At 51.6% G+C, this 23,617-nt stretch overlaps 5 protein-coding genes across 5 annotated transcripts; 4 read left to right on the forward strand and 1 right to left on the reverse strand.

Annotated features, from left to right (window-relative positions):
- Positions 1–201: 201 nt before the first annotated feature.
- On the forward strand, positions 202–3,089 carry POSPLADRAFT_1045796 (hypothetical protein; the record flags this gene model as incomplete). The annotated part of the gene is made up of 14 exons (XM_024478863.1): positions 202–294; positions 347–484; positions 541–713; positions 770–849; positions 915–976; positions 1,101–1,353; positions 1,405–1,498; positions 1,527–1,704; positions 1,757–1,865; positions 1,916–2,173; positions 2,234–2,348; positions 2,400–2,556; positions 2,614–2,775; positions 2,826–3,089. 14 exons carry the CDS (start codon positions 202–204, stop codon positions 3,087–3,089), a joined length of 2,136 nt encoding a protein of 711 aa, XP_024340268.1.
- A 357-nt stretch (positions 3,090–3,446) lies between these two features.
- POSPLADRAFT_1139481 (hypothetical protein) lies at positions 3,447–10,995 on the reverse strand (the record flags this gene model as incomplete). Its single annotated transcript, XM_024485040.1, has 9 exons — positions 3,447–6,050; positions 6,105–6,285; positions 6,339–6,493; positions 6,543–8,951; positions 9,008–9,208; positions 9,260–9,521; positions 9,569–10,035; positions 10,086–10,912; positions 10,962–10,995. The coding sequence occupies 9 exons, from the start codon at positions 10,993–10,995 to the stop codon at positions 3,447–3,449; spliced, it is 7,140 nt and encodes a 2,379-aa protein (XP_024340269.1).
- An 859-nt stretch (positions 10,996–11,854) lies between these two features.
- Positions 11,855–12,568, forward strand: POSPLADRAFT_1039550 (hypothetical protein). The gene is made up of 2 exons (XM_024477561.1): positions 11,855–12,418; positions 12,491–12,568. Exons 1-2 carry the CDS (start codon positions 12,286–12,288, stop codon positions 12,520–12,522), a joined length of 165 nt encoding a protein of 54 aa, XP_024340270.1. The 5' UTR covers positions 11,855–12,285; the 3' UTR covers positions 12,523–12,568.
- A 430-nt stretch (positions 12,569–12,998) lies between these two features.
- Positions 12,999–17,263, forward strand: POSPLADRAFT_1045798 (hypothetical protein; the record flags this gene model as incomplete). The annotated part of the gene is made up of 10 exons (XM_024478864.1): positions 12,999–13,081; positions 13,133–13,207; positions 13,260–13,717; positions 13,905–14,044; positions 14,354–14,384; positions 14,793–14,892; positions 15,096–15,097; positions 16,192–16,266; positions 16,520–16,911; positions 17,153–17,263. The coding sequence occupies 10 exons, from the start codon at positions 12,999–13,001 to the stop codon at positions 17,261–17,263; spliced, it is 1,467 nt and encodes a 488-aa protein (XP_024340271.1).
- A 3,076-nt stretch (positions 17,264–20,339) lies between these two features.
- On the forward strand, positions 20,340–21,893 carry POSPLADRAFT_1045800 (hypothetical protein; the record flags this gene model as incomplete). The annotated part of the gene is made up of 4 exons (XM_024478865.1): positions 20,340–20,461; positions 20,659–21,285; positions 21,676–21,802; positions 21,825–21,893. 4 exons carry the CDS (start codon positions 20,340–20,342, stop codon positions 21,891–21,893), a joined length of 945 nt encoding a protein of 314 aa, XP_024340272.1.
- Positions 21,894–23,617: the final 1,724 nt, after the last annotated feature.

Consider the following 23,617-nt stretch of genomic DNA (forward strand, 5'->3'; position numbering starts at 1 on the left):
AAAGGTGAGGAAGAGCTTGAGTGACCGCATGAATTTGGAAGTGGGGGGCAGCTTCCGACCACGAGAGTCACGTGCTGCGGGGTAACGTCGATTACGACGCACGATTCACCGACGCGTCTATCTCATGGCCGTTGGTCAAGCTATCAGAGTGCCCTTGGCCTGCCGTCTTTTTGCACTTTATTATTGAAATAAGACGTAAGAATGGCTGCTCGTTCACCATCACCTCCGCCACCAGGTCCGCTGCCGATTCGACGTTTGCAAGAATCAGTCATCAACCGTATAGCAGCTGGAGAAGTGAGTTTGAGCAATGAAGTGTAGAATAAACTGACGACAATGACAAGGTCAGATCATCCATCGTCCAGCGTCTGCCCTCAAGGAGCTTATTGAGAACAGTCTCGATGCACAGTCCACGTCTATCCGCGTTACGGTTAAGGATGGTGGAATGAGACTATTGCAGATTCAAGATAATGGATGTGGCATCCGCGTGAGCACTTTTCTGGCGTGTACTCTGTGGAGCGTGTTCTGATGACTAGGATTCAGAAAGCTGACTTGCCCATTCTGGCGGAACGATTTACGACGTCCAAATTGTCTAGCTTTTCAGATTTAGCGCATATAGCCACCTATGGTTTCCGTGGGGAGGCGTTGGCCTCTATATCCTACGTAGCGCATCTAATGGTTGTCACCAAGACTAAAGCAGACGCCTGTGCATGGAAGTCAGTACATATTTGACCTGTCCTTGCTTAGATTTGATCGTTCCGTACTTTCGCAGGGCAATATATACTGATGGTGCACTTACCCCAACGAAAGGTGCGACTTCGGCAGAGCCCAAAGCTACCGCAGGCACCGATGGTACAACAATTACCGTACGGCACAATGCGCTGGCACGCTTGAATGCATGCTAACAATGTATCCAGGTGGAAAACCTGTTCTACAATACTCCGACACGTCTGTCAGCGCTTCGCAGCTCTTCAGAAGAGTATGCTCGTATTCTGGATGTAGTAACCAAGTACGCTGTGCACAATCCTCATGTGGCGTTTACCTGCAAAAAGGTACCTATCACTAACTTGTAATTACAAACGTTCACATTGACCTTCTCGTAGGCTGGCTCATCAGGGCCCGAAGTATCAACGCCTTCGGGATCAACGACCGAGCAGGCTATCCGCTTGCTCTATGGCCAGACAATTGCTAAGGATTTGCTGCATACGACCGTATCGTCACAGTCGGCCGATACGACGTCCGATGACGAAGAAGACGCCGATGGAGTCCCTCAATCGGGCTCTTGGTCTGCGGAAGCGCATTTCACCAACGCGCATTACCAGGCTAAGAAGATGGTACTACTACTGTTCATTAATCGTGAGGCTGCTGCACTGTACTGGCTCTATTTGCATGCTGAGTCTGTCGTAGACCGTCTTGTTGACTCGTCGAGGATCAAGAAGGCTTTAGAGAACGTGTATACCGGTATTCTTCCTAAAGGTGCCTCACCTTTCATATACCTGAGGTGAACAGACTTCTGCCTGGTGCTGTAGTAAAGTCACCAAAGACATGCTCAGTTTACAGATCGACCCGCAAGCGGTTGATGTTAACGTTCATCCGACGAAGCGCGAAGTGCACTTCCTCGATGAGGATGTCATCATTGAACGGATAGCAGATGCATTACAGCAGAAGCTCGTGGGGCAGAGCCAGTCTCGAGTATTCGAATATCAGGTATGTGTCGCCAATTGCTGATACATGAGGAAGAGATTATATCCGGTTTCAGACTCTTCTTACAGGCGGCATTGCTGAAGTCCAGCGAGACAAGGGGAAAGGAAAAGAGAGGGAGATTGATCTCCCTATGGAGGGCGAAGATGATTCGTCGATGTCGGCGCGTAAGTCGTTGCACAGTCCGCGTTGGCATGGTCTGACGGATAGCATACAGCCTCAACTCAACTCAAGAAGAAAGTCCTGTCACAGCACAAAGTGCGAACATCTTTAACAGACCGCACGCTTGATTCCATGTTCCCGGTCATCAGTCCCTCTCAGCAGCCTAGCAGTGATGCAGCGACGGGGACAACTAATCGGACTGCCCAAGAAGCGACGCCAGGTACCCCAAGAGTACGGGAGATCAAGGAGTCCGAATGTTTCCTCACGTCTGTTCGCGACTTGCGGCAAGCTGTGCTCAAGGGCAGACATAGACGTAGGCTTTGAAAGATGCCTACACGTTGAGCAGTTCCGCTCATGATACGCTATGCTAAAGGTCTAAGCGAGATCGTTCAGAAACATACGTTCGTCGGCATCGTGGACGTCAACCGGTGCTTATCACTCCTCCAACACTCTACTGAGCTGTATCTCGTCAACCATGGGGCATTGACGTACGTTTTCCGTCGCGATCAGAGTTCCCTCCAGAGATTGACCGTGAGAAGAGAGGAATTGTTCTACCAGCTCGGACTGCGACAGTTCGGTGACATGAGTCGTTTCAAGCTTGATCCTGCCCCGTCTGTTCGCAAGCTGGTTGAGCTTGCGATCGATGCCGAGCCGGGCACCGAACGCAGTAGTATGTCCATATCAGAGATCGTCGAGGTCGGTCCTCTATCTTGCCACAATAATGCACCTTCTTATGTTCTCATCCTACTGCAGCGAATAGTAGACACACTGATGACTCGTCGCGAGATGCTTCGGGAATACTTCTCTCTTTGTATCACTTCAGATGGACTTGTACAGAGTCTGCCTATGCTGCTTCGAGACTACACGCCGAATCTCGACAAGCTTCCGCTTTTTCTGATGCGACTTGGTCCTCAGGTAAACCCTTATGACCTCTAGTGATAACAGACCTTGAGCGTTTCTTTTAGGTCGACTGGACGTCGGAGAAAGAATGTTTCGAGACGTTCCTGCGTGAACTCGCGTACTTCTACGTTCCAGAGCCTCTGTCCCCAGTGCCAGAACCAAAGAGCGACGACGACAGAGCTGAACAGCAGGCCGTCAAGTGGCAAATCCAACACGTCCTCTTCCCTGCTGCGGCTAGATACCTCGTCCCTCCAAAATCGCTTCTCGACAGAGACGTCGTGCAAGTCGCCAGTCTACCGGATCTGTATCGTATTTTTGAGCGGTGCTAATCTTTATCACCTTTCGAGGCACCTACTCCCTTGGCGACTCTCCCTGCCAGTCTTAATACTACTACTATGAGGCAGCCCTCTTATTTTACAGTGTATTCGCTCCTTGCCACATGCACATGCACTGAAACGTCATCGCAAGCCGACTCTCAGTTACCTCCCTAAGATAACGTCACTGCCGCAGCGATGCAGACTCACCATTATAATCATCATGGACCAGGAGACCATTCATATACTGATATTCAAGTCGAATAAAGATTGCTCTATATATATCGATACATATGATGCGTCTATTGTACAATGCCAAGGGGTCATGCAAAATCGAATAACGGAATAGAATGAGCGTGTAAAGTGTGTCTATTATGGAAAGCGTGAACGAGTGGAAGTGAACCGCAATATAGCGGGAGAATCAAATTCGAAAAGGTCAGACCCGCTGTCGTAATCGGACTCGTCCGAGTCTTCGTAGGCGTTCGCCTTTCCAACATCGAAAACGCCAACGAAGGAGGTCTGTGGAAGCTCTTGCGCTACGTCTCTGGATTTCGCCAGAATAGCGGCCACTCGTGCTTCTAACTGTGGATGAGGTAATGCAGCAACTGAATTCTCTTCCTGGAAGAAGCTGCTGAGCTCGTGCAAATTCTGCACCATGTCTCCCAGGTCATCATAGGGATCTGCATCGTCCGCCTCGTCCTCCTCTGGCTCCGGATGGAAGCTCAAATGCGAAGTGCTGCTGCTGGTGTCGTATGAATCGGTGAGGGCAAATATGTTTGAGCGACATATATCCCGAACAGCGCCGGATCGAGGAACACACCAGCCCGACTCTTGTGGAATGCCGAATACTTCAGCTACTGATTCGACCTCCTTCGCGTCGGCATCAAGATGATGGAACAAGCTCATGCGAAGTATGTGCTTTGCGGCAGGCCCACCCGAAATCTCCACCGGCTCATCAAGAACATCCAAAGCTTGAGGTGCAAGATCTGTCTCCAGTAAACGTAGCAGCGGCATCAGCAATTCCGACACTAGCAAATCTCGCGTCTCTCGCTGTTGAAACAGCAACTTCAGGATCTGCAGCGTGTAGATGCGCAACCACCGCTCCTGGTTCAATACCATTGACATGAGCAAAGTGATCACTTCCGTCCAGTGATCGGTGCCATAGTGCTCGCGAAGACTTGCAACAGACTCCCGTAAAAAGTCCTCTTTGGTACGGAATCGTCCTTTGGCGAAAGAGGTCATGATGCGATCGATGCTCGGCCGTTCCTCCTCTTCGGCTAGACGCCCGATGCTCAGCGCGAAATCTTGCGAGATATCGTCAGGAGGACCAGAAGCCATTGAGTGCAAGCACAGAGGGAGGGATAATGTGTAGAGATCGCGTACACGTCCTTCTGAAGCATCCACGAGCCTCGCATCACTGATCCCGGATAGCCGTCTTAGGACCTTGAGGGTGAGCTCCGACGTAGACGACGAACGCAGGCCAGTCAAGAGACTGAACTGCAGAGATGACGAACCACTCCAAGTGGGCGGCCTTGCTTCGAGAAGCATCTCAACGGTAACATGGTCATCGAGATCGATGTGCGCAAGTAATGCTTCTAGCAGACTCAAGGCGTGCAGGAACTCGTTCTCGACAGTCGTCGAAAGACAACCAACAGTACTCCAGAACAGCTTTGGGAGCAGGGTCCGTGGTAGAGTATCAGATGCTGCCATAGAGGTCAATGTGAGGATGATCTCGACATTGAAGTTCTGGATGGCGGCATCCTCGTCGGCAATAGTGTGCGCCAGACGGCCCAGCAGCATATCAACACTTTCCCGTAGTACTGGTGCTGCAAGTACTCGATGTAGCTGAAGGGACCTGTAGGCCATTTCTCTCTTGAGACATTGCGTTCCCCACCGCAGAGTCCAGAAGCCCCAATGTGCGCGTAGGTCGGGGTATAAAGGTTCCAAGAGGTCCAATACTTCGGACGACAGCCATTTGAGTTTAGGCGTCGCTTCAGCAGCTGAATCGTCGTCAACCCAGAGTCGCATTTCAGCTTCGTTTTCCAAAACTTGTATGGCGGCTTTGAGCTCCAATCGCGAGCGAGCCAACGGACGGTCGAGGAAGTCGTCGTATCCAGGCATACAGGAACGCAACAGTTGGAAGAGCATGTGTCGGGAGCGCTCTCGAATGAAGGGTTGCTTGTCTGAAACGTGCATGAAGATGGCCATAAGCAGGGCGGGTAGATGTTTGTCGAGAGGCCATGACCGGTCCATCGTTGCCTCGCATAAGAAGAGGAGAACGAATTGTGTTTGTGTCAGCGTTAGCTTCGGCGATTCGGAGAACAGGACGTCGAGGTCGGACCACTCTTCAATTTCGTCGGCGGCTGGAATAGTCACCTTGTGCTCGTATGATGGGAGCATTCGAACTGGGTCTAGGAGACCACACATCTCGTCGAAGACCTTCATGCCAGCCGCACTCTGAAAAAGGCAAGCGACGACCTTCGCAGCACAGCTGATGAAGAGAGTACTGCCGATCTTGGGTGCTTGCTCCAGGAGGAACATCACCGTCGCGTACGCATTCAACTGATACTCGTTGTCCACAGCACGGGACCAGAGAACCAACACTTGTTCTGCATAGGTTTCCACGTAGCGGGCAGTGAGGTTCATCAGATGATAAATGGCAGAGCGTCCCTCCCGCGATAATGCGGACTTGCTGTCATCAAGAAGGGTAATGTGTGGCACCCAGTGCTCAAGACTCTGGAGCAAGAGGAGAGGGCTTCGATCTGTTTGCCCGTCGAACAGTCGTGTGATCCATCCGGAGAATTGAGCAAGGACGTGGATAGCCTGCTTGGGGTGCTCGCCAGCCAGTACCATCGTAATTGAGCGGTGCGCGTGCAAGTACGCGCTCGGCGCTGAGCTGCACACCGCAGCTTCGTACTGATTGAGAGATATGATACCCCCGGACTGCTCGTGTATAACCTCGAGGATGCTGAAAGCCTGCCGACGTATTGGGAGGAGGGGATGACACAAATTGGACAGCCCAAGACATACGATCTGACTGAAGCTGAAACCGTGGGATCCTGATGCGTTGCATATGACATCCGCGACGACCTCGAAGAAGCGGGCATTACTGGTCTCCAACTGTCGCGTGGTCACCAAGGCCCTTCTAAGCGCTTCATCCAGCAATACTCCATCAGACGGAGTATGAAGGAGTAGCGATCGCAGCGCTTTCCTACTCGGCAGCGTCAAGCAAACCCAAGAATGCTAATGCCCTGGTTCACTCACTTTCCGGCAGTGTGTTCTGGTTCTTGGAAGGACGCAAGGATGGCAGTCAAACGGTCCAATGTCGGTGCCGCTTGCAAAGGCTTATGATTGCTGTCTAATGTGTATCTATCAGTGGGCGAGGCAGATGCGTGCTCAGGAGGGTAAAAGGCCTTGTGCTGGGAAGAACAATTAGACATGAGATGTTACCGTGCGTAGCTTACTCACACAGAGAGCCGCCATAGCACCCACAGCAGCGTGCGATAGATTCCGCGTCTCCGTTTGAAAACGCTGTATAATCTCTGCTTGATCGGCTGGCTCGCTGAGAGATTTGGCGGCAGCGGTTTGCATTGTAATGAGGCGCTTTGTCATGTTCTCTGACTGTTTGCCGAGTTGACACCATTCTTCACAGAGCCTGAACAAGGCAAGGTGCATGTGAGGGGGGATAAACCGATCCGAGTCCTTGAGCGTAGCCAAGCCATCAAACAGGCGCTCCACGGTCCCGCAGAAATAACGTCGCAATCTCTGAAGGGTAAAGAGGTCACGATGGTCGGGGGTGACGAGGTATGCATGCATGCTGCGGATGTACTTGAGCACATGTGCCAGGGCGGTCTGCTTGCTTGCGGATCGTTGGTCCTGTAACGCATGAGAAGTGAGGTAATAGATCCGTGCGACAGCAGTGTGAAAGCGCTCCTGACGGCGAGCGCGGCCTATGACTGGAGCACTGGTGCTTTTCGATCTGGGATCATCGGAGAGCTGGCGGGAGGCAAGGACGTTGAGATCTTCAAGGAGCTGTGAATACCCATGGGAAGGAAATGAGCTGATGCTTGAGACAGCGACGTCACGGAACAATGTATGGTCGGAATCTAGGAATTGGCTGAGGTACTTGAAGAGATCGCGAGTGGTTACCATTTGATCGCGCTCAAAGTTCGCCTCCGATCGAGCTCGAGAATGGTCACGCATGGGGTAATTCACTGTCGGCCGTACATCCGACACTTCGGCGGTGGCGCAGATAAGCTTCATCCAGAAGTGCCACTGCTGAATATGTGGTCTATGTTCGTTGATCACGCGAGAAGCGTCTCTGTCTCCGGAAGAACCAGATCTCTGTGGGAGGTTGGGTAGTGTTCGATTATTGATTCCGGATAGCTGTACCATCAACGAATGGTAACGGCTTGCAGCCGCAATCACTTTAGCCCTGAACGAAGAAAGAACACTAGATGACTGTTCCATGCAAGCTTGCAGTAATGCTGGGTAGAGATGCCTCCAAAGACCTCGATCTAACGGATAGTCGCTATTGGCTATACGCAGCGCCATGTCAGGGAATGCCTCCTTTCTCCATTTCGCGAGACGCAGAACCTCATCTGGCTCCAGCATGTCCTCGTGACGAAGCATGTACCGACCATAATCGACCTTGCCCAAGAAAGCGGTCACGAGTCGGAAAGGCTCCTCGGATTGCCGCATAGCGCTGGTGGCTTCAGCCTGCAAGGATGCCTCCAGTGTGGCCAGGAGGCGGATCGCTTTGACACCAGCCGCATAAACTCCTTGCTTATCGTGTGCCAAAAGAAATAGCGCGCCGCTTTCAATATCGTCGATGCAGGCAAGTACCCGCTCCAGATGCTCGGCTTCGAGCGAACCGGAAGGGCTTGAAGTAAGATCGTGTACCCACTGTTCCACGGAAGAGAGCCATAGGTTGAGCAAGCGAGAACACTCGACATTTAGCCTAAGACCCGATCCTTCGGTGCTCATGGCGTTTGGATCGAAGAGGAATACGGCGAAACGAGAGAGCAATGTTGTTGCATGAGCAGAATCAGCCATGAAGCGCTGCAGTGCAGGACCTGCAGCTTCACCAACAGCAGGCTCGACGTGGACGACGCCCCGTAAGAGCATATCAAATGCGTCTTCGACGGCCATGGACGGATGGAGACATCGAGGCCACGACTGGTACACCGTCCGCAGCATGCTGACCTGAGGGAGATATTGATTGGAATATGCCACCACAGCTTCCGGATGAGCACGAGTGGTATAGCCGTGCGAATCCTCGTAAGTAGGAGTGAGGCGAGCCGCTGACCATTGATCGTCCAGTATAGACCATGTCCCCACCGCCTGGTAGCAGTACATCGCAAACGCTTTCAGACATGTGCTCGAGCGATCCACCAGGTCCGTCCAGCCTGCCTTCAGTTGCATTGATGGTGGGAAGAATTCGGAAGAGGTCGAAAAATCGGTGCGGGAGGGCAACACAGTGAAATCAGAGCTCGAAGGCCATGAGGGAGTGGTTTCTTCCCGTTCGATTGCATGCAAAGACAATAGAATTGCTTGAGCGGCGATCACGGTTCTCTCCGGCGCCAGTAGGACTGCCATGTTGGGGGATGGAGTAGTGATACTACGCTCTTGCAGAAGTTCCAGACACAACTCGCTACCGAAGTCAAAATGCCGGGACAGCACATAGTGCAGCATATATGTTAACGGTTCGATGGAATCCTCTTGCGGGTGGATCGTGGATCGATTCGGAGGGAAGAAGTGTCGAATCAGTGGATCCAATTTCGCGGCTACGGTTGAAGCCGGCTCAGGGCAACGATACAGATACGTCCACATTAGACGAAGCATTCCGTTGAGTACTGGTACTCGGTGCACCTTTTCCTGTCAGCCGTGTGTCAGCAATTTGTATGCTGGCTGGCTGTAGTATCGGAAATTACCTTCAGCTTGCCGAGGCCAGCATCGAAAATCAAAGTCCAGTTGCGTAGAAAGATCTCTTGCGGTGCGACACAGAGTGACGTCACGGCGAGAGGATACGCAACGTGCCAGTATCTCGGTTTCGCCATCATGTCTCGCACCCTTGGGAAGATCACGTCGATGGCCTTCGCCCAGTCTGGATGATTGACCTCGGCTTGAGCAGTCTGAGCGGAACTTTATGAGTCAAGAGATAATCTGACTGAATCAAGCCGTACCTTGGCGATCGGATGCAACACGTGGACAAGAGTCTCCGCAAATGTTGTCTTCAGCCGATTTCCGTGGGCATTCTCGAAGGATTTCGCGAGCGACGCCATAAACTCCGCGCCCTCCTCGAAGGCTTCCGGAGGCCAGACTTTGATCGGTACGTGTTTGAGCCCCCTCACCAAGTTCTCGTACTTGAAATCTGCATCCTTGGGTACCTGACCAGCAGCTACGGGACCCAATTCTACGAGGAAGCGATCGGTGACGCTCTCGAATCTGACACAAGGTCAGCACCAGTACTATATAGATCTAGTCTATCTCACCGAACGTTCGCCAGCTGACCCAACAGTGTTGCATACAGCTCTGCGTTGATGCGATGATTGGCCGATTGTGTGAGCATTTTGATGTCTGGCCTCCGGAACTGATCAAATGTGAGCTCCTCAAGGCTATGTCCCACAGCATCACTGAGTCCGTCCTTCGTCAGATTTTGCGTAGCAGCGATGAGAGCGCGGCACATGACGTAGATCGACGCGAGCGACCGGCGCTCGTTCAGCATAGAAGATACGTCTTGTCCCCGGATGTTGCGTCCGCTAGTCGCTGCATAGTCCAAGTGCCCGCGCAGCAGTTCTGGGCTCACTCCTACATCAGCATGCGACTTCCGCCACCGCATCACCGACTCGACCACAGGCTTCGCATGCTTTTGGGCAATCTTGCCCAGTGACAGGAGCAGTTCATCTAGCTTGGGGTCCACGCCTGGTCCCATGTAATCTGTGAGGAGAGGCTCCCGATCCTATAATCCAGTATTAGAAATGTATCCGCGACATTTTCAACCCAACACACCAGAGTTAACCGCAAGAAATGTTCTATGTGTCCCTCCGCAGTCGTAGCGAATCTGATGAATATCGCGTGAAGAGCGTAGTCAGACGGTGTGCGCGGCTCCATCGTGATCTTGTCTTCCAAGTCGGCAAGTGTCCGAGGGTCATCCGGGTGCCCAAAGGGACTGAACATCGCTGGCATGCGAGGAACTGGTGGCGGTGACGAAGGAGTGTGGAATCCCTGATCGCTTCCCGCATCTGAGTTGTAGAAGATAGAGCCTGAATGAGAGTGTTGAGACCGTGCATATGCATGCTCTCTCGCCCTGGACGGTGTTCCCCGGGTCCTAGATTCGCTCGAGGCAGGCGTAGACGGTCGGAAGTGAGGTGGGCTCGCATGCATCGAGGGCTGCTGCCTGTGTGGCATCGATGGATGCTGTGCGAGCGATGAGGTCGACCGACTGAAAGGATTCTTCAGGGCAGGATAGACCTGATGCTCGATTGGTGGTAGGGGCGGAGCAGGCTCCGTGTTTTTCCTGAACGCATTGCGAAGCGATGCAAAGGACGGTTTCTTCGTGAACGAGGAACCGCCCGTGGTGGTCGTCGCAAAGGATGACTGCGCGGAGTGAGCGAACGGGGACTTGACCTTGCGGGCGCTGTATTGTAACGAATGGGCAGAGTCATCGGAAGTGATAGAATCCCCTCGCGCATGAAAATACGACTTCTCAGCCCGTTCTGGGAGAGCTAGTGGGGTCAGAATCGTGGGTGAATCCTGTCCTGAGCTCGATGCCCCCCATAATCCCCCCTGTGAGCGTCCAAAGATCGGTGTTGAATGATAGTCCTCCTCGTCAAAGTCTGTGAAGGTTAGCAGATGTCGGATGGGTCTATAGAAGTAGGTACATACCTGGGATGGTGATTTGAATGCCCTCAGAGCCCATTACTCTCTACGCCGTCGGAATCCGTTTACTCGAGGCGGACGTTCCGTCGCGCGTCTGGCGTGCGAGGACTTCCGAAAGACTTCTGCTATTCACGGAGTCGCTGAAACAACTGCTAGCGGAGTAATATCCAGGGCATGCGGTAGTTTGAACGAGTATGGTAGCCGAGTAGCTTGGTCCTAAGCGCCCGCGCAAAGTACAGTGCCGGAGTGCATTGATTTGTCAGCTGGCTACGGGACAGCCGCTGATGAATGCACGGAGACTGAAGTATCTCCCTATGACGGAGATCGAAGTGTCTCCGGCATGGGGAGATATCTCCGGCGTCTAAGAGATATTTCTCTGAGGGGCGCTTAGCTCGCTGAACGGAAATTCTATCACGTGCAGTGCGAGAGAAATACCCAAGTCACGTGCATTCTCCGCTTTGGGTGGTGACCAAGATTTTGTCTCGTATAGTATCGGGGAGCTTCATTATGGCTAGTTTTCGGCCTCTAATGGAAATACATTTATCATGGCGAGCGCCGGAAAAGGCAGGGGGGTGCGGGAAAGTATGTAAAAAGCGTGTAAAACGCGAGTTTCTAACCCTAATCTGAGTTAGCCTGATTTGGCAGCGTCTCAGATTAGATAACGAGAAAGGACCGGACTTTACCGAAAGCCGATGAAGAGATCGGGCGATGGTGAGCCAGTCACGTGATCTTCCAAAGGGGACACAAATAATTTGAAGCAAGCGCCCCGCGCCGGAAAATTGATGGAGGTGTCTCCACACGCCGGAGATATCTCCCCATGCCGGAGACACTTCGATCTCCGTCATAGGGAGATACTTCAGTCTCCGTGTATTCATCAGCGGCTGTCCCCCAAAACCTCTTCAGCACATACGGTAAATGTAAATGTCAGCAACGAAATACGACAATTAGCTAAAGGGCGCGAGCAGAGCATTGACGAAGGTTCCTAGAAACAAAACTAGATGCTAGCATGCGAGCTCTTGAGTTAGAAGACGCCAGTGACTTTCATGTAGGACCACTAACACTGACATCCTTACGTGTTCAAATTTAGGTGGCACTTGCAATTTACTTAAAGGCCTTGGGAACTTACTTGTGGTTGCTCTCAACCTAGTCGGGCTTCTGTGATGCTAACGAGCCGTGTTTCAAGTTGCGATCATTCACCGTTAAAGTGGGCACAATCTAGCACCGTCCTCCGTAACCGCTTGTGCATGAAGAGTCTGAAGAGCTTTGCGCACGAAGAACGAATACTGTCTTCCTTGCAACTTGCTAAGTCTTCGTGTCCATCTCTCACACTATGGCGGCGGGCAAGTATAGCATGTTTCAACTTGGCAGAGCGCACCTCTTGTTGGGACAACAGGACTCATACTCTCGCTTTACCATGAGCACTCGCCGCGATAGCCGGCCTTCATTAGTACAAACATCTACCGGTAAGTTACCTGAGTCCGGCTTTTGTGTTCTTTACTTTACATCCGATGCTGTCTGACTCCTGGACACATCAGAGCTTAACTGCCGGAGACCCAGCGCCCACTGAAAAGGCAACACATGTGTTGAGGTCAGTTGTACCTCACCACGATATGTATTTCATTGGCTACCACCCACGATCATGGAGTATGTACTGCGACCGAAACCGCACTTACCTATATCAGTGGACAAGATGAGCAACTCGTGTCAATACGTGAGGTGCGTATTTGAGTCCGGACTGTCTAGGCCTTACGCGCCTTTTGAAAGCCGCTTCCATTACGCTCTCTTCCGATGGTTCTCGCCATAAGTGGCACGTACCATCAATGTATTTGTTTATCTTTCTGCAAGGCGATGAGCCAGATACCATTCTTGGAGTATAAGGCGTCAGTTTGTGCCATGTGCGTGACAATCAAACCATCTAGCTCATAAGACCAAGACGTGTTTGTACCCCGCTCTGCACCCTTCCATGGGCACCGCTTTCCCCGATACCGCTTCTATATCCCCATATTCATTGCCCACACCCTCGCCCCACCGCGAAGCATAGTCATGTATTCATACAACGTCCAGAGCCCGGACCAACCTCCGTACCTCTACAATTTCCGATCTTGGGAGGTTCCCTCTGGGCCTAGGTGAGTGTAGCGCTCTTGGAATTTCGCCTTAGGACTTTATGATGCCTCCAGTTCGACCAATGTCGGGCTGCAAGACAAAATGCCCCTGGAACCAGTCGCCGAATCCTGGACAAGTCGTTACGAGACGTAGGTCTTGATCGCGATATGATCTCAGGACCTGATCACCCGAATTATTCAGAGCCCAGCGATATATGGCCGATGGCTTTAGTTCACTGGACTATCTTCAGCACCCATACTCCTCATGGCCCATAGACGCAACGTACCCATCACACCATAATTCCGCGGTCGTACACCATACTGCAGACCCTACCCCCTCAACGTCCGATCGCCAATATCATGGGCCCTCGACGGTAGCACAGGTACGCAACGGCGGCCAAGTCGCCTGCCGATGGGGCGGAGAGTGCAGTATGATCATCGATGACCTCTCCCCGGCGGGCATCACCCGACATCTGAGGGCACACCATTTTGCCGAGTCTTCTGACACCTTGTTGACATGGGAGAAACGGAGCCGCGGATCCTGCGAATGGTCGAACGATACGCACGCATGTGGTCGCCGCATGTTCTACGCCAGCTTTGGCAAGCACATTGCTGCTGTGCACCTAGGAACAATCTCGCGGCGATGCCCCAAGTGCAATCGTGAGTTTGTGCGACCAGATACGCTCGACCGCCATCTCAAACGATACTGCCCGTCTCTTGGGGATAAACGTGTATAATGGAGACCCACTGCCCACGTGGCGAATTGGTATGACCACCGCCTCCATAGGGTATTTGGCACGGGACCGCTGACACTGGAATGGTAGACTCTGCAACGTGACCTTCTCAGCTACCAGCAGTGAAGCGCATAATCTCCGAGAGTGGTCTTCATCATTAAGCTTCGGATCGCTTCCTGATGTCGTTCGCGAGGAGAAGTTACCTGTGGCATGTCACGACATTATCATCACCCGCGGCCCGCGGCCCGCAAAGGTCCGTCAACTCATGCGGCAGAGAACTGGACGCGTCGCGGTCATATGCGCATGTATCTATAGCGTAAGAATGAACAGACGAAGCAGCAAATTGCGGTTTGTAGCGCCAGTCTTCAGATAAAGAGATATACTTTGGTGTTTTGTTCAGACAGGTAGTTAACCCGTGACCCTGAAGTAAATCCAGTGTCGTCGTAAAGCCGAACAGTCTACGGATCTGTCATGCCGTTATGAGTCTGCGATATCGAGACGCCACGAATCAAATCTGGTACAATGCTGCATCACTTCAACTCCTTGCTGACACACGGCACAGATTCACACGAATGTCAGTCCGGTCGAAGGTGGTGCGTTACCGCGTGATCGTATGCGAAGGGTTTGCTCATCTCCGCCGTGAGCTCTTTAGGCTTGTGCACTCTAGGGGGCATCTCTCATCGAACCGCACGCTCATCGAACCGCTCATCGAACGTCTCAAGTCCTCGACAAATACGTAGCAATGATCGTAGCCTCACTTGCCATCGCGTCCCCTATGTCAGCCTGTGACCATCAGGCGTTGGTGTTTCGGCGAAAGTCATTGATTCCACAAATGTATACTGAGATGACTACTTAGGTCTCTCGGTTTGGCCTGAAGGCCGCTAGATGGCTGCCGTGGGTTCCCATGTATCCTCAAGCTTTGTGTCCTTTTACAACGCTCCGTGAAGCTCGTTAGTGATGAACGCTGAAGCATTGATCTTTGGTTTTGTATCGCTTTGTAGCTTCCGATCATGGATGCGATGTCATGAACAGAGGTAGCAAGGCAGGTTTGGCTATGTCAAAGCGCGATTATGATGTGGCATCACACAAGGAGTACACCTGGTCGGTGGTGTGGCCTGCTTCCGCTGAGATGTGCTCTAACCACCGAATATCGATCACTGGCCGCGGAGTTCTAAACCGGAGATCCACTCTAATTATTAGATCTTGCGCGCCGCGCGCCAATACACATAAGAGTCATCGATGATTCTCGACGGTGAGTTGAGTCAATGAGTAGATCTACAGACATTCATACCTTGGTACCTCAGCTGTGAGTCCCAACAGACTTGACTTCATTGCGCCACAATGACAAGCTCCACGGACCAGATATTACAGCTTGGCATCATCGCCGCCGGCCCCGAGTATCACGATACCAGGGTTTTGGGGTGTAACGCGTAGGTTACAGGTACCCTGGGGTCTAGTAAAACATAGGGTCTGTCCATACATATCCGGTAGCACCTGTTCTCCTCTCCTTTAGCCTTATATCCTCGTTGTCGCACTGTATGCTTTGGTACTCACTATAGATTGGGTCCCGACGCATGGCGACTGAGGGCTGGGGCTCAACAAACCTTACACGGGGCCTGAGGCGCCCTTCACGGTGAGCTCAAGCACATGTATGCCGTGAACTCCTCTTTGCATCAACAACGTGGTGATATACAGACTGATCGAAAGATGTCCTGCGCATCGAGTAAGGCTAATAATAATACAGCTACTACCTTCGAAGATAATTGATGTGTGAGATCACCCTGAGCCCTGCGGAAGCTTGGGATGGAACTACCTGTCGGGCGCGATCCCGGGATGCGGTAAGATCCTGTGATTGAAGACGCGGCTGGACGTCGAACAGAGTTAGCAGCGCACATGGAACGATCGTAAACAGACACAATTGTATCTCACGGGCTTTTTCAGACCAATTTCAACAGCGGCCTTAACGTAACACTGGCTGCCAAGCTTGATCTCCCACATTCAATGTATGGGCCCCGGCGTCAGTCAGCTTCGACGCATATAAATAATCTCGGACACTAACTTTGGCTGTCCTTTCATCTCCGAGTCGGCAAGCTCAAACGTGCTGGGCTCCTCTTCTGTACAGAACATCACCGTCATTTCCGCTCACCGGAATCAACAACAGCGACGAACTCTGCACTCCCGACGGGACTCGCTCCCGGTAACTTTCAGTCACAGTAGGGACTACAATCGCCTCATGCCCGAGTTTCCACCTTCGACTTCGCGCTCAGAACAGTTCAGTTACATGCTCACTGATCGCCAGCTGATGCTCGGTGACCATGCTCAAGGGGACATTCAGGGAACGCTTGAGCCGCCGTCATTATCATTGTTACATTGGCCCACGGACGCAACCTTCTCCTATAGCGGTGCCCATGTTCAAACTCACAGAAACAAACAAACTAGTGAACAAGCTATTGAAAGCCTGGATTTTCCCCCTTTGTGAGCTGTGAATTGAACAGAAGTTTCTCTGATACTGATGTGCGTATCTCAAGCGATGCGGGCGATTCGTTGCCCTTCATCCCGTCTCCTGGAGTAGATCCGCTCATGCACTATCAAGAGTATCATTATGCCGGCTCATCAACCCACTTCCACACCGATGACTTCACCGGCTCATCTTTCACTCAATCAACGAGAAGCAGAGATGATCATTATCTGCCCACGCCTATCGCATCTGACATCGTATACGACACAGATCTACATTGTACTTCGGATTTCAACGCTTCGACGGTGACAACCCTCGAGCGCTCAGAAATTATATTTGGTTCCAACACACAACGCGCCACACCCTGCCGATGGGGCACTGGCTGCGGTGCCATCCTGCACAATCTGACCCCCACGGCTATCAGTAACCACTTGAAGGAGCACCACTTCGAGTTTTGGGACGATCGAGCCAGAGGCCAATGCCAGTGGGAAGGAACATCATGCAGAAACGGCATGGACATGTACTTCGGCAGCTTCGGGAAGCATGTAGCATGTGTCCATCTGCGCTCAACGACGGAGAAGTGTAGATATTGTGGGGAGACGTTCTCTCGGCCGGATGTTCTCGTTCGCCACGAGAAGCGTTATTGTCCTGGCCAACGGCAGGTGGGATAGATGTCAAGTAGTTGACACTGCAGATGCGCATAGTACAAAACTAGCGAGCCTATTGTGGTCCGTCCAGATATTCGCTACAAGATATATCCTTGAATGTGAGCCTAGTTTGTCTTCGCACACCTCATGAGCAGATATAAGCACGGGCGATAATGAGAGGTTGTACGTTATCTTCGACGATATGTCATCTATGTAGCCGTTCCTCTGGTATTTCGGTACTATATGATTGCTTCAGCTTCAGCTTTCATTCGTGTCTAATGTATGGGCTCCAAAAGTGCACCCTCCAACCGCAGCGCACCAGTTCTCGGGCGAGTCGAAGCAGCTGTTCACTCTTGGGTCAACCTGATATACTCAGCGTAGCATGGCCATGGCGCGCTTTTTGCCCAAAGAGAACTCGTGGTACTGGTACGTGTGCTCAAAGTTAAAGATGAATTTTGACAGATGCGGACCAGACAGCTCTCGCGCTTATCCGCTTGACCAGTTATACTCAGTAGTGGCGTCGCACATCACATCAACACGGCGGCTCAGGCTCCTGAGGAGACAATGCATCATGAGCGATTTGGGCCTCCGGGCTGCTATCTGCCATGAGTCGATCAAGATTTTCGTAATGTGAGCGGGTTGTGTTGTCCCAAACATGCGTTCTGTCGCATGCAGTGACAGCACATTTCTAGGAATCATTACAATGCCCCGATAAAAGGCAATTCTGTGGACCTGACCACCGATTTTATGGCTAGATACGGTTCGTCCTCCCACTTATCAAATTCCATAGGTAAAGGTTGCGTGGCCAAGTCCTGCCTTACGCGATTATACGCCGCCATGTTAACTTCTGATTGAAAAACCGTGTTGTCACAATGATGGTCACCTTTGAGCCAAATTTCTCGAGTGTGAAAGACATACTATTATGAGAAAACGAGTTCGCGCGGCGTATTGCCGATTGTCATATCTTTCTCCAGCGACGTACCCGGGATGGGTTTATGTCTAAAATAAAAGAGCGTTATGCAGACCAGCTATGAATATTGCATTGAGTAGCTCTTCAAGGCCTTCAAGAGCATATGGATACTCAATCGCTCGGGTCAGCGCGTACGTAGTACGCTCGCCACAGTCTCGAGTCCCATCATATTTGGCCTTGTTTGTAGTATCTTGGCAGATCTTGCGCGAGCCTCTCTGTGTGACTTTGTTTCCGCGTTTGACAGAACTCAGACAAACACGATATACCTTTGTCGATTTTTCTCACTTGACACAGTAATCGCAGGTATGCATATTAAACCCTTTTGATCAGGCGTATTGATCTGACCGTGCCATCGTCCACGCGCGAAGACAAGTGTTCTACCTTCAACACATAATGTCTGTTTCACGTCTCTGAGCCTGATGCCGTTGCCGACTTCTTCGGATACTTTGTGTTTGTCCGACAACTTCGGCTTCAAGCTGCTTCAATTTACAATAGGGACGGGAGCTATGAGTGTCACGGCAGGTATTCCTGAGTTCGCTGGTATCCCCAGTGAAAATTGTGGGCCATCATAAGATTATGATACTGGTTGGGGCATTTCATTGATCGGTCTACTCGTTTGGATCATTGAAATGCTAATCAATTTCCGGTCAGTGTTTGCGCGGCAAGTTTGTGCAGTCAACAAAACAACCCCGGGCGGTCGTTATAATATTTTATTTCAATGTCTAGTTGGGCGCAACCGCACGGAGAGTGCTTCATGGCTGCTTTATGAGTTGTTCTACGCTCCACTTCGCTAGTGAGTCGCTGAGTATTTCTCCCGTGGATATTACCATCTAAACGCCCAATCCAGTCGTCCGACGTGCTGAGCGGCTTGAACTTTACGGATCGTGGTTGCACATGGTGGTGCACGTTGCGCTGTATACCTATCAATGTGCCAATGTGGCGAGGACCCTGTGTATATCTGACGATCATGCTCAGTCAGATGACTGTTGCTACCATTATGCAGGCAGTGCGGACTTAGTGGGTCCCTAGACGGACCTCAGCTATTGGCGTTGGTCAAGTCTCTTTGGGGCTCTTGTCCCAACTTGCGGCTATGACATACCGGTTGCAGACCGTGTGTTTCTGCGCATGCGCGCTTCCTTATAATGAAGATTGTTTGAATTCCGCGCAGGGCGGACGTTTCATGTACCTCAGTCTGTAACAATAATCACTGACAGTCATTTGTTTCTTCTCCATGCAAGCGACACGGTGAGTTCATGAGTAATCGTGTGAACGTACTTCTATCGTTGATACACTCCTGTAGAGCAAGATCGGGACACTTGGTGTAAAATCTCCCAAAGATACTGTCAAGGACTTTGCCTACCTCCGGCGAAGCCAATCCCCCTCAGCCGCTCCTGCGTGTAGGACAGCTTATTGGAATGTTGGTATTGACGGACCCATTAGCAGAAGTTAAGCCCTCGAACTGTCAGCCGGAGCTTGCATTGCTGCCGGTTGTCTGACATTTCACGACCATGAGTTCCAGTGCCTGTTGCCAGATGCTCAGGCTGGGTCGGTAAGTTGTTTCTCCGTTACAATCATGGATAAACATGCTTCCTCGTTCTATACGTTACCAAGGTTATTCCCAGGTGGGCGCTCAATTAACGCGACATTCATCTATTGCAGCGGCAAAGAATGACAGATCTTCAATGTTTGCCGTGCGGAGGCACGGTGAAAAAAAAAACACGGCTTTGTCCGTTCGCATTGCAAATCACATGGGCAAGTGGCCACCGGAACCATAGACGGACATTCTCTCGGAAGTCGTTGACCGTTCTGGCGGCTGTTATCCTCGATGGTCCCCTTCTCGCGAGCTCGCCACTTATTACCAGTGGCAAGTGACATCTCAACTGCTGTGACTCGATCACGACCACAGTGGCAATGGACGCTCCGCTGTCGTCCCTTGCTTTTTTTTCTGACATGTTATCTGCATTGACTATGTCGTTATAAAGCGGATGATCACATCCCTGAGATGCATCCGCGAGCGTGATGCGATTGGCGCATCTCCAGATTCGTGCTGCAAGATAGCCCGATAGAGCTTAAGCGCTGACCGCTGGCCTAGAGCGCTACCCCCCGGGGAATTCCCATGGAACTCGCTTGCAGCGACACAAACGGCTGCGGTTTAACTTGCACGCTTCTTTTACATATCCTCGCTGCTCAGCCTGACTGCTTCAAGCCGGTCTCTAGCTGTGTGAGCTACCGCCAAGTCTGGAGCATCTGATTCGGTACAAAAGGGGATGGTGCCATAGCCGGCACTGCCGCCCTGGTAAATAGCGCACTAGCTGGCCATGGGCGCCGTTACAAAGCGCTTGCACTGTTTTCTCTCTTGCTCTCACCAGCACGAGTAGTGTTCTCCGGTCTTCCTTGCTCCGACGTCCCATCGCTTCTGTGTACAGCCGTCAGCCGTCAGCCGGTAACAGCACTGTCAAAAACACTCCTGATCATGGCGGAAAGTCACGATGGCGAGGGCGGGGCATGGGGTTACAGTCGCGTCGATGGCGGGGATGTTCCATCTAGCTCGATCCACAATTCGAATCGAGTTAACACGACACCCGCAATGTACAAGTTAGTGTCGCGTCCTCCGACCATCGGTAATCTCACACCTGATCGCGTCTTACAGCCAGGATCATTTCTCCCATGGGAACATTGACCACCGCGTCCAGTATCCTCAATTCACTTCAGCGATCGTCGCTGATACTTACCCGCAAGTGCTTCCATTAGTATTGAATGCATAAATTTTCACGTAGCCTCGGATTCGCTAGGTACAATGAGGCATCTCTCCAGAATCAATATGCACAGGCGCCTCCCACATTCGCAGCGCAGCAATCTACGATGCAGCACAGTCATTACGCAATACCAGCAGCGTCGAATGTCAACTTTGCGCCCCAGATAACTCAGAATTATCCAACCATTGCGCAAGGATATCCCGCGATGGCATCCGGACACGTCCAGGAGACGCTGCCGGTGCAGACATATTCTTATCATCCGCCACCAGCCACCCTTGTCAGTCCACCCCACGTGCCACAGCCTAAACCCACAAGCAACCATATACTGTGCAGATGGCGCCAATGCGGCCTTGTTCTCGACGACCTAGAACCTTCGGGTATCGCCCGCCACCTAAAGGAGTACCATTTCGATGATCTCTCTGGCGCGAACCCCTGGCATAATAAGAACCGCGGGTTGTGCGAGTGGTGGGATTGGGACGGCGAATGTCGTAGAGACATGAACTATGCGAGCTTCGCCAAACATATCGCATCCGTACACCTTCGCAGTACTGCAGCACGTTGCCCGTATTGCCAACATGAACTAGGTCGGCGCGATTCACTCGAACGACACATCAAGAATTATTGCTCGCAACGCCCGCAGTGTCCTCCCTTCGATGACTGCTGGTAGGTTGACCGCCTGTCCCGGCTACGCATATCTGACCCTGATTATCCAAATTCGCTTGCAGATCGTGTCTGTCCTCATGTCACGACCTTTGATGTATGCACCGGTTCCTGTCTTGTTGTGATCGTGTATGACTATTCCCACGGATGTCTGTCGAAATGCAGTGTTTGGCTATGCAAATTCAAGTATGAGTTCATCAATAGACGTTTGACGATACATACCGTGGCGTGTCTTGAATCACACAACCCCCGGGCCGGCCTCGGCATGTTTAAGACCCATCGTCACATTGCGATATGGGGCAATAGGAGGCGGAGACACAATCGTTCTCCGACCTCATTCCCAGAAATACTTGTCAACGTTGACGTTGCACGTCGCTCTTTACATGCTTTCAGTGAATTTAGTGTCCGCCAGCAAGAACACAGCCCGTGCTGCGTAGATACAGGTCTGCCGCCGATGCAAGCCACAGAAGCGAACGGCGGCGATGATCGCACATTCAATTATCAGATCTTTGCCCTGACAGTGTGTACTTGTACGTGTCCAGGGACCCGTCGGTAGTGCGAGGGGAAGCGATCTTATTTTGCAATTGCACGCGTGGCTCCGCGGCATATAGTCGTGGTTTTGTAATGTGTTTTATTGGGCGGCTTTAACTTGTTTCAGTCTGAGCATCCTTGTATACTCGCCTTGGGCCTGTTACGTCAACACGTTGCGCTGATATTGCAATGTTGATGAGATAATAAACTGTGTCCAGTTCTCTACGTCCGGCGCTGCTCTGGCATTGTACAAGAAACAGCGCTGTTACGAAAACCACTAGATTTGGTCTCACCACCCCTTCCCCTGTTGTAAAGGTGTATGGATCCTGCATGTGGGTTTGTAAGTGTTCATGCCCACCTTGATTGGTGGGTACTTTCAACCCCGATCAATCCCTCAGCCACTTGCAATCGACGCGACCCGGCCAACATTATCGTGCGCAACTTGATCGGCTCGCATTCTACTGGAGAACACATGTATCAGAGAAAAATAGCCTTGTTAGGGTTATACTAGAGTCAACTCGTATACTCATCGCTAGTATCTGTCACTCGCAGACAATCTCGGCTGTGTATATCTCAGAATCATGCAAATTTGCATCAAGCCACAGCACTTGTCATTTGCATACCCATGAGTTACTAAGAGGCTTGCGGTCAGAGCTTGCCGTGCCGCAGTCGATCGCCGGTGGGTGCGGAATCAGCCAGTGGAAATACTTACCAAAAAAAGGCGGGCGCTCCGAGCATCCTTATCACCAGTCAAACTTCCTGTGCTCTCCGATGGCCGTCTGAGAGTTGAGATCTCAAACCCAACCTATCGTTTTGCAAACGGCTAGAGTATCTCACTCGGTTTGGTGTTCTGTACCGAGCCATGTTATTCTCTCGAACACATACTCAACAATCCAGGTGTCCGGGACGTCATCGATTAGGACCGCCCTATGTCTTGATCCGTCTAGCACTTCATCCTCGCCGTGTTGTATGAGGCCCGGAATTTGGAATACTGGTGGCGGTGTGCATATGTGTGTCAGACCCATAAACCGCCACTGGTGCCCGCATAGGTACGTTTACACTGTTTAATGCACGAAGATGCAATTCGTTGCGCGTAGTCGCAACGGGACGATCTTCTCGGGGCTATCATGCTCATCAATTTGAACGGACAACTTATTAGAATTGAAGACAGTAGTTCGATGCGCTCGATGACAGATTCGGAGGCGATGTATACACATGTGGCCCCGACGCCTTGGTGCGGTGATCCTATTCCGGACGCTTTTCATTAAACGAGGAATTAGTCATTCTGTTAAATTTCCTGCTAGCGCTCAACTCGGGCAATCACGACGTGACGGTCAAAGTTCTTGGAGTGGCAAAAATTTGCTCTTCAAAGTCGCTAGAGCTTCTTAGGCCAGAATCGTTGACGATTGTCATGCGGTGAATGCTATGCCTCTCGCTATCAAACGTACGGTTCCCGCGCGGAATAGCGCAGCCGCGATGCCAAAGTGTTTCGAGGCCGCCCGACATCTACATCCCTACCAATCCCAAGAGTAGCCGGACAGCCTGAAGGTGTGATTACAAGCGAAACAATTTTGCATGCTTCTCGTAGCAAGTAGGTTGAGCACATGACATCCTCCAAAAGCCGCTGAGTAGATATTCCATCACAATTCACGCGCGGGGTGCCTCATGATTATGCGCAGGGCGTCGTGAGCACCGCTATGGGCGGTGGCATACAGTATCCGTGTTCCTGAACCACCGGCTGGCAGGCTATGCTGATTGTTGACGTGCACACGAAAGCCACTCAATTGTGACTGCCGATATACAC

This window comes from Postia placenta, assembly GCF_002117355.1.
Source record: "Postia placenta MAD-698-R-SB12 unplaced genomic scaffold POSPLAscaffold_5, whole genome shotgun sequence".
NCBI classification, from domain to species: Eukaryota; Fungi; Basidiomycota; class Agaricomycetes; order Polyporales; family Adustoporiaceae; genus Rhodonia; species Rhodonia placenta.

What these genes read in the sequence shown, in the direction of transcription:
- POSPLADRAFT_1039550 (XM_024477561.1), top strand. Translation starts at nt 12,286, where the DNA reads ATGGCGGCGGGCAAGTATAGCATGTTTCAACTTGGCAGAGCGCACCTC. An exon ending in ATTAGTACAAACATCTACCG is followed by an intron (nt 12,419 to 12,490) that starts GTAAGTTACCTG and finishes TGGACACATCAG; the next exon opens with AGCTTAACTGCCGGAGACCC.